This window comes from Anguilla anguilla, chromosome 10, assembly GCF_013347855.1.
Source record: "Anguilla anguilla isolate fAngAng1 chromosome 10, fAngAng1.pri, whole genome shotgun sequence".
Taxonomy (NCBI): domain Eukaryota; kingdom Metazoa; phylum Chordata; class Actinopteri; order Anguilliformes; family Anguillidae; genus Anguilla; species Anguilla anguilla.
In genome coordinates this window covers 5,723,969-5,734,138 of record NC_049210.1, presented here as the reverse complement: position 1 = coordinate 5,734,138, position 10,170 = coordinate 5,723,969, and the positions used below count along the sequence as shown (strand labels likewise).

The following is a 10,170-nucleotide window of genomic DNA, read 5'->3' as shown; positions in this document are numbered from 1 at the left end:
TGTTTAGACCGACTGCGATCCTGGCGAAAGGCCACTCGGCTACAGACGGATAAGCAGCAAAAACATACACACAGCCACAGGCGACACTGGCAGAAAATAACTCGTATTCCACACAGAGGAAGGGCCTAGCAGCTAAGACAAGTCTGGTTAGCAAGTCACTGCTGAATGGGCATGCTGCTAAGACATGTGACTGTAGAGTGAGAGACAGACAAGAGTTGCCCTCCTTTAAACTCCCCCCCCCCCCCCCCCCCCCCCCCCCCCCCACACACACACACACCACACCCTTTCTTTGTTTCTCTCCCCACTTTGGAATGCCCAATTCCATTCATTCCCGATTGGCTGTTGGTATTTAAGGAACCTCCGTAATAGGTGCAGAAAAAAAAGAAGAGAGCTGCCAATCACTGCCAATCAAATGGTTTATACGCTCCGTGGAAAAAAAACACAATGATCTGTTTTAAGCGGTGAGTCACTTGAAGCAAATGTTATCTCCGCCAGTTCTCGGTAGTATTTGTAGGTTTATTCCATCCGTGCCTGCGGCGAGAGCGCCCTGTGACGCAGGAACGAGCTAGGTTAGCTCAGGTTAGCTCAAATATAGCTCAGGTTCTATCCGGATATAGCCTGGCTATGTCCTAGTGGGCGAGAAAACTCACCATCTAGGCGTTCAGGTGAAAACCCAGTGACATTTGGTTGAAAAGTAAAAAAAACGTTTTCTAGCCGACTAAGACATAGCCAGGCTATATCCGAGTAAAACCGGAGCTATGATGGACCTAACCAGAGCTAAATTAGTCCGTTTATGTCAAAATGTCTCTCAACCTGGATTTCCATCCCTCTAGATGTCTAGATTCGGGCTTGTGTTCACTAAGCAGTTTCCTTTTGAGCAAGTAAAAAGCATGTTCAATGCGGTTTAAGGCCACATCAAACACTACCACTTTTTTCTATCAGATAAACTCCTTGGTTAAGTTTCCCGTATGTTTTTGGTCATTGTCTTGCTGCATGATAAACTTCCATCGGTTGAGTCTGGTGGCATTGGTGGACAAAATGTCCACTTCAGCAGTCATTCTGTTGCTGCCGTCATCGGTTGCATCATCAACAAAGACCACTGGACCCGGTTCCAGATGCAGCCACACAGGCCCAAGCCATCACTGACACAGTACTTTTTGCATATAACTCTGCATGCCAGAGGAACATTCAGATCCCTCGTTTTCACATGCAGCTATGGAAGCACAGATACAGATGAGTGCGCTTTATCTTTTCGACTTCCAGCGCGCTTAACTAGCAGCCTTGCTGACATTAAAAGCACATGCAAAATTTCTGAGAATTGTCAGTGAATCCCCGTACGGGAAACAGACAGGCAGGAGTGAGCACATTTTCTTTCTCGTGAATTCCATAGCCTTTGTTCTTCCGCGAACAGATAAGACGTGCCGGGTGGTATGACATCACAAATGTAAAGGCCACCAACAACAACAACATCAACAACAATCTGTCTTTCAGTGGGAAGGTGAATTTTCACCACCATGCACCCGAATGTGTTTCTCCACAGGTCCAAGCAGAAAACACTAAGCTCTGGGCTTTTGGGGGAAGAAGGAACTTGCACAAATGGGGAGACATTAATCACGCTGGGTTTTTTTGGATTTTAAAACGGCACACTTACATAATGCGTGCGCAAGCGCGTACTATAGGAATAGAGGGTCATAGCGTCATAATATGGGAATGGCACTGGCTGTTATTTATAATGGCGGAAGTGCAGCACAGAAGAAACATGGACCCGGCGTTTCTGTGCCCCCTGGAGCGGTTATCACACACCTTCTTCCCAGAAACCGTAAAGGGTGGGAACATCAAACACACGGGGGGGCGGGGCGGGTGATTTAGGGCTCGAGTCAACACAGCCCGGGGGCCCGCGTTTGGCTCACAGCTGGGCCCTGTCCCAGGAACGCGTCCCAACACCCCCAATCCACCCCCCGCCAACCGCCTCGCCCCACCCCTATTGTCTCATCTCCGCTCGCTTAATACTGAAGCGGACACCCCCACTGTTGCAAACAGAGGCGCGGCTACATTGACTCACGGGATATCTGGCAACAAGCAGACCTCAAACAGTGAAAAAAAAAATAATGCTACTGGTTGCTGAGCTATTCAAATTGATGCTGGCTGATGAAACCGAGGGTAAGAATTTGAGCTCGGATACGGTATAATTACCCCCCCCCCCCCCCACCACCCCCCTGCCGTGTAGACGCACTGTAACAATGCTAGTGGGCAATGGTATTTAAGTATATACCAAACAGGGATCTTTGACCCACCCTATAATCACACGGTAAAGTAGCAGTGTTTAAGGGAGGACCTGCCATGCCATTTGTAATTAAACGGGGCCTTGTTTGTCTGTGGTATGAGGTGGGGGGGGGGGGTTAAGACTTCTCAGTTTGGGTTTTCGTCTGGGACGGCCAAAAGTCTGATTCACATGACAAAAGCAGGACGGAGAGCTGAGGTCCAGCCTACTCACAGAGACCCCCCACCCCACCCCACCCCACCCTACTCATGTTCCTCTGGAGAAACGTTACAAAAATCTGTAAATTAGCCAGATTCCACTCTGAGGACATCTTCGCCTCTCGACATTCAGGCGAGAGCTCAGTAACAGCTGGCACACTCATGTGAGAGCGCCCGCACTCCCCCGAAGCGGCTCAGACCTGAAATTAATTAGCCCCGGCAACCGATAATGGGGCTCACAGAATGTGGCTTTCACTCCATTTGCATTAAGCGGGGAGCCAGATGCACACATGAAAGTGAGACTCGACTCGCGTCGTCGAATGGAACCCGGCGGGGGGGTGGGGGGTCGGGGGGGGTCTCTTTTGGGTTTTTTTACGAACCCGGAGCGGTCCTCTATCAGAGGAGTCATCGGAACACCCCTCCCAGGGACAGAACGCGCGACGTCCCAGAGTCTCGCAGCAGCAGAACCGACCGCGTGGCCTGAATCCAAACCGGCTGGAACTGGCCAGCACCCACCGGCTGACTCACAGCACCAGCATCTGGGGGAAGAAGAGAGAGCTCTGTGGGCTACCCGAGAACTTCCACTCTCATGATTATATGCCATTTTAAGGGTATAAATAGAGGGTCCCTTCAGAACTTAGACGCATAGCTCATCTCCGGGATTCCCCTTGATCCCAGAGTTTTTTCAGTTTTGTTTTAACTACTTATTTTTTTGTTTTATTTTTGTTGGAGCACTAATACTTCATCATAATGCCCATGACTAGACAATAGCCTGTCCTGTCACTTATGTAAGCCATGAAATCAAAGAAGCACTCCTCCTAATTTAAAAAAAGCAACTTCTTTTTCTGCAGTTTTTCTCGCAACTTCCTGCTTTCCAGTTCTCGGAATCAAGTGTCTCTAAAACACTGAGCTACACAGCCAATCCCATGCAGCCGGTGCAGCCACTGCCCCCGGAACCGCGAGGATCGTTAACCAGTGGATTTTTTGTTCCACTGAAACAGGAGAAGCAACAGAAAGAGGAAGCGTGCATCTCATCTATTGTCCTCCCCTTGTCAAGGAACCCTGTTTTCTTTGAATAGGTTTGGGCCGGTTATTCGGGAAGAGTGTGCGTTTCCTCGTTCCCTGATTCCACTGTGCTCTTTCAGAACCCGTCTATTCAAAAGAGAGGGCAGATGAGTCGGGTCGTGATATACCTGACACCCAACCGGTTTCAAGAGCAGCGGGAACAATGGGGAAACTGACCCCTCTGAGCCAATACCACATTTTTCAGCCCTTCTCTGTTCCCGACGTCTGCGTAGTTCATTCTGATATTCTATCGTGAGATACAAAGAGACCAAAGAGCTTGTCACAGCAAAAGCACACTACAGACTCATCAGTTATGTAATAATGTTCCCCAGCAAAAAGCACAGAATGACAATGTTACATCACGGTTGTTCTGTGCTGAGCATTAGCCTGCTCTTGCTCTTGTGGCATCTGCTTATGGGAAATGCAGTGCTGTAATCAGTTCAATTAAAGCACCTGCTGAATGACTACATTTTAAACTGTAACATGAACAGGAAGGGCAGCCTGAAGCACAGAAATGCATGTGCTATTTAATACTTCTGCATATGCTGCAGGCATAGCCTCTTCAGAGACAGTCTGGTACCTAGGCACCTGTGAAAGGCCGTGTGCTTTCAGAACAGAGGTTGCGTTCAGGGGAGCCTTTTCTCAACGCTGTTCACAAGCGAACGCGAAGCGCCGCTCACATCCTGTTTTTGGGCGACACTCACTGTGTCAATATTTGCCGAGCACAGAGGCAGTGGTTAAGGCCATCACTTTTTGCTATGCGTATTCCAGAGTATTCATGGAAATGCAAATCTCCGTTTGCTCACCGTTCTGACAGATAATGGAAACAGCGGCCTAACTGAGAAATCACTTTGAATAGTCCCGTAAAAAACTACAAGGCCGTTAAGCTAATCGTTTACAAATTCAGTGCTGCGGGCAAATTCTGGGTAGACCCAAATTACTGTTGTGTAGGCTTCACTGCTTACAACTCGTTCGGTTGTCTGACACGTTGGATGTGCAAGTCACAATTTGATGCAACTTTCGCAAGCATGTCAGACCAAAATACAATAAGCATCATTGCCAAGCTTAGCTGTCAACATGCCTGTACAATCTCAAATATGGTACTAATCTGAGTAGACAAGTTTTATACAGTATGGGGCAAGTTTTTATAAATATACGGGAAATGGATTAAGCAGCTTGGTACACAACCAGTACTTGAGTAAGCGTTATGTTCAACTGTTATCTGTTCAACAGTCAGAATTTCATCATCCGATTTCTAAATGAATGCAACTTCACGCCTACCAGACGGTCCTAATTAAGTAGGCAAGTTTTGTTCTTGTTTCAGCCCTCTTGTTTCAGAGGGCACGCTAGAGGGATTATCCTTTCTACAGTCCTGATGTTAGATTCGGTAACAAATAGGATGATGAAATTCTCACTGTCGAACAGATAACAACTGCACATAACACGTCTCAGCATTGGTTGTGTACTACGCCACTAGATCCATGCCCCAGGATATGTGAAGAAATCCTGATATTAGGCAATAACGTACAGAGACATTTGCTGCATACAATTCAGTCCTATTTCTTTGAATTAAGAATCTATTTGAGCCAGACTACCCAATCGGGGATAGTTTCCTACAAATGCTCGCTATAACTTTTCATACAATGATTATTTGCTGCCTTTGCATGGAAAAGTTTACTGCAAAGAGTCATTTTATTTGAGTGGCACAAACCATTTGTTTTGTAATCTTTTGTGAGATGTATACTACAATAAAAAATATTACAAGTACAGCTGTACAAATAACTTTCTGAACTTCTGGTTTTTGGAAGAACAATATTACATGACGTAAAGTATGGATATGCTTTGCCCATCTGTGGGTATAGTGCATAGCTATAAAGAAAAGAAAGCACTTCCAAACTGGCTGTCTGAAAATGCTTGTTAATCTAAACAGCAACTATGAATGAAATAATGAATTTCATATGAATACACAATATTAAGAATATCAATTCAGAGTTCACACATTCAAAATTATGTAAATTATGTAAACAACCAACTACATCAGAAAATGTACAGGCAGAATTGTATCCTTTTTACTATCCAAAAACTAAAGGAGGCAAATTAGATGGTATTGTAACAACAAACAAAATAAACGAAGGCAGACAAAAACAGAAGATGTTAAGTCTCATATTTGAAGTAACAGTTTTTAAATTCAACTTAAACTGTTTAATTACACTGTAAACTCACTCCAGTCAGATTCAGGAAGCATTTTGTCCTCACACACTTTTACTACTCAGTACATCTGCTGCTCTTAAGTCTGGGGACATCAGATTGATTGGTTGAGGAATTTAAGTGTTGTCAAACCCATTTTTAACTTATGATGGCGGGCCCCCTGGATACTTCTGAGCCTGAGTGGGGGTTCCTGGATTAGAAAACTCCCTGCTCTAGATATTTATTTTTTTTCCCAACATTTGAGATGGACATGCTATGAACTTCATACACGTGGTATGAAATGCCACGCAATCTGAAACCAAAACTAGCAGTGGCACTAAAATAACCTGAAACCGAAGATTCATTAACATAATTTCAGAAGCACAAAAATCTAGGAAGCATCTGAAAAAACTTTGAGATGCATAACACATGCAAAGTGCATGAATTACTTAAGTAAAAAGTAAATTAAATTAATTTAATTTATACACCTAACAAACAAACAAACAAGCACACACACTTGGAAAGATAAATAAAATATGACATTGGACAGGTTCATGAAACTCATCAATCTATAGTGCCATAATAAAAGTATTTAACCCTTTCCTGGTTTCATCTACTACTTTTTCATATGGGTGTTTAATAACTTTTTCATTAAATAAATGAAATATTTTTTTAAATGTGTTTTCTTTACTCATGTTCCATTTGTCCAACAAATATCGCGTTTTGTCTAAAGATCTGAAACTATTAATTGTGACAAATATGCCATAATAGAGGAAATCAGGAAAGATGCAGATATACTTTCATGCTACTGTACGTCCAGCGCCACTTAAAAGCAGATTTTCCTCTTTGCATTGGGAATATGTTCTCAGATATAGGACGACTTTCAGAAAAGCATCTAATCTACAATCCAATCGTTTGACTTTAACGGCAGTTCAAACATCTGTTGAAGGTGACGCAATACTGAAATTAGTCAACCCACCCATATGTGCGTAACGTTAGCCTACATTATTGAACTCCAACATGGCTAGCAGGAAATAAAAAGGAACTTGCTGTACAAGTTCAAAGAAAAATTCAAAACATTAAGTAAAGTAGTCAGACCAGTTATTTGTGACAGTGGAAGCATGGAAGTGGAAGAGAGAAATACAATTCTTGCTGAGTTATATAGTCGTTATACGGCCACGAATGATGAAGCAACTACGTGAAACTTTTTTTTGCAAATACACATCGCCGGGAAATTACCGTCCTCTTCCCCTGAAGAAACAAGCCTCAGCACAACGTCAAGGGTAAACACTACACTGATGGCACTTTTCATGTAAATTGCATCAGCCTTGTAACCAATTAGCGATCAGATACCATTCGCGTCAGAGCGCACACTGACCTATCATATCTCACCACGACAGTAGAAATAGAATGCAAGAGGAACTACTGAAGAATATTCAGAAAATCTGGGATTGGGAACACAGGAAGAAATCGTATACGATTTCTTCATAAATAAATTATTTACACCATTCAAGAGGGTCGTGTTTAGACCCAAAACACAATAAAAGTATGGTCGTTGTCACAACAGGGACCGGAGGTACCCATAAAGTCCTCCTTATCTCCGGGAAGCAGAGTGCCTCGTCTGGCGGAACTCAAGGGGGATTCAGCCGGTCAATTTCGGTCATGTTGCCTTCTTCCTCGAACCAAGCGTCGTCGGATTCTGATTCCAATGGATCTGGACCACCACAACGCAAAAGGCAGAGACTCACACATTTGAGTCCAGAGGAGAAGGCACTCAGAAGGTTGGTTCACGATTGTTTCTTTTGGCTGGTCAGCTAATGCGGCGCTATTGAACGTTGACCAGTTATCGACCTAGGTATTACGAACGAACGTTAGCTAGACTGTCCAATGTCGGAGCTTAGTCTTATTAAAATGTTCGTCGGTCTCCACTGGTTGCAAGATGGCTTGCTATAAATGTTTCTAATATAAATTGACTGCGAAATTAGAGTGGTTGTCACTTGTAACTTTACCAATACTCGCATAGTGTATAGAAGGATGGTTAGCAGTATTGCAATCCAACAGACGTGCCATTTAATGTATTGTTAGGTTAGACAATGATAGATCTTGTGTAGTTGGGCGTTTGCCAGCCGGTTATCGTAATGTAGCACCACCCATTTTTTGCATAGCCGGAGATTTGGGTATCCTGTTCTGCCTGCGTGGCAAGATGGCCGGAGATTGCGCAAGCGTAGAACGCTGTCAATGCCTGACATTGATCTGAAGCCAAATGCCTGTCACGAGCACTTCCTTGAGTCATAACGCACCGTATTAAATGCATTCCAAAATTAATGTTGACGTTAATAATTATTATTATTATTTTTTTTTAGGAAACTAAAAAACAGAGTTGCCGCCCAGACAGCCAGAGATAGAAAAAAGGCAAAAATGGGAGAGCTGGAACAACAGGTCTTGGAGTTGGAATTGGAGGTAATTTCTATTTCCTCTAATTAAAATGATTATTTTTTTAAAAATATCACAGAAATAATCTCCTATAATACTCCTTTCAGGTAACAACTGTGTGACTGACACACATTTCTTTCTTCCACCAGAACGAGAAACTCTACATTGAAAACAGACTGTTACGGGAAAAGACAGATGGTCTTCTGACGGAAAACGAGGAACTGCGTCAGAGGCTGGGGTTGAACGCCCTGGAGCCCAAAGAGGAAACGGTAATTAGATTCCGCTATTATTATTCATTAGGATTCAGGCGGTGCGCCTGCAGGGCTGCCGTGCACTTTGTGTTGCGGGCACCACGGAAGCCGTTCTGAACCCTTTCCTCTTCCTCCTCCTCCTCCTCCTCCTCTTCCCGCAGGTTCAGGTGCTGGAGTCCAGCGTGGATGGCGTCGGTTTGACGGTCGGGTCTTCTGAGTCCGCAGCACTCAGGCTACGTGTGCCTCCGCAGCAGGTGCAGGCCCAGCAGTCGCCAAATCCGAAGACTTCCACGTGGATGCTGGCAGCCCTGACTCTACAGACTCTGAGGTGAGGCCCAGCGTCCGCGTCCGTACAGCCTGTCTGTCTGTCTGTCTGTGGGCGTTGACGGGTTTGCACGTCGCCATTTGGCAAACAGTCTCGCCTAGCACGAATGTACACTGCAAATCATATTCCTGTACTGCCGGATAGTTCCTGATGAAATTCAGGTTTACACAAAAGGCGTGACCACAGATCTCCAGCTGGGGAATCAAACCCACATCCTGCAAGTGACAATTCCAGTTCCGTAACAGTTATACTACATTGTCACTCAGTAGGTTGCGTTCAGCCCAGTAATGCTGGTTTCTTACTCTCTCTGTCTTCCCCCCCCACAGTCTGATCTCTTGCTTGGCATTCTGGACATCCTTGACCCAGAGCTGTTCCTCCGAGTTGGTGATCAGGAGCCCCAGGACCTGCCGGAGCTGGTGGAGGCCGGGGAGGATTCAGTACCTGCCTCCCCATCTGCGCCTGTGGGGCCCGCACCAGTTAAGCTGGAAGCCCTTAATGAACTGATCCACTTCGACCACATCTACACCAAGCCCGTGGAGGTGGTGTGCGTGGAGCAGTGTGAAGATTGCATCCCTGAAGTGAAGATGGAGGAGGAGGAGGTGGTGGCAGAGTCTGTGGTGGTGGTGGTGGAGGAGGAGGAGACGGTCCCCATCAAGGATGAGCCCGAAGAGGTGGAGGGGATCCAGGAAATGAGGGCGGACGACTTCCTGTCTTCAGCCTCCTCCCCTCCCCTGCCCTGCCCCGACAAGGCCTCCCCCTGTTTGATAGACAGTTACAGCGACTCCGGATACGAGCGATCCCCGTCCCCCTTCAGCAACATGTCCTCCCCCCTGTGCCCAGACGGCGCTTGGGACGAGGACTTCGCCAACGAACTCTTCCCCCAGCTGATCAGCGTCTGAAGCCCAAATAAATGCACCCCCCGACCCCCCCCTTAGCCCTATCCAGGCCAATCTCCTTAAATGTGTATAGCCTCTGTATTTACTTCATTGTTGTAAAAGCAGTAGTTTCCTGGGTTTAGACCAATGTCATGCTCCTTGCAGAGTGTGTAGTCTCTATTCCAGCAGGTCTCTTGTAGGGGCTGCAGTATTGCATTCTTAACATCATAATTGGGTTTCTCTTCTGTTAAGATTGTCTTAAATCTTTTGCTTAAGAATTGGGAGGTGGTCAGACCAGAAAGTTGACTAGCTGAAAATAACCAGTATTTCTGTAAATTGTGGGTAGGAGGAGGGGGGAGAGGGATAAATTTGTTTAAAAAAAGAAAAGGAAAAAAAACTGCATAACTATTTATTTGTGCATTTTCGCTCCATTGAGTCTGTTGTATTCTGTCCTTTTTTAGCATGTATAAATGCTTAATTTACTATGTAAATTCACAATTAAGGGATGCTTTCTTTATGAAATAATTTCTGCATTAAAACCACGCATTGCATCACA

General features: G+C 45.2%; 1 protein-coding gene across 1 annotated transcript; it reads left to right on the top strand.

The window, feature by feature from the left end:
* The first annotated feature begins 7,137 nt into the window (after positions 1-7,137).
* Positions 7,138-10,170, top strand: xbp1 (X-box binding protein 1). Its single transcript, XM_035380034.1, is given in 6 exon segments — positions 7,138-7,511; positions 8,094-8,190; positions 8,313-8,432; positions 8,576-8,656; positions 8,659-8,742; positions 9,066-10,170. Coding segments are annotated over 6 exon segments (1,188 nt in total). The 5' UTR covers positions 7,138-7,278; the 3' UTR covers positions 9,639-10,170.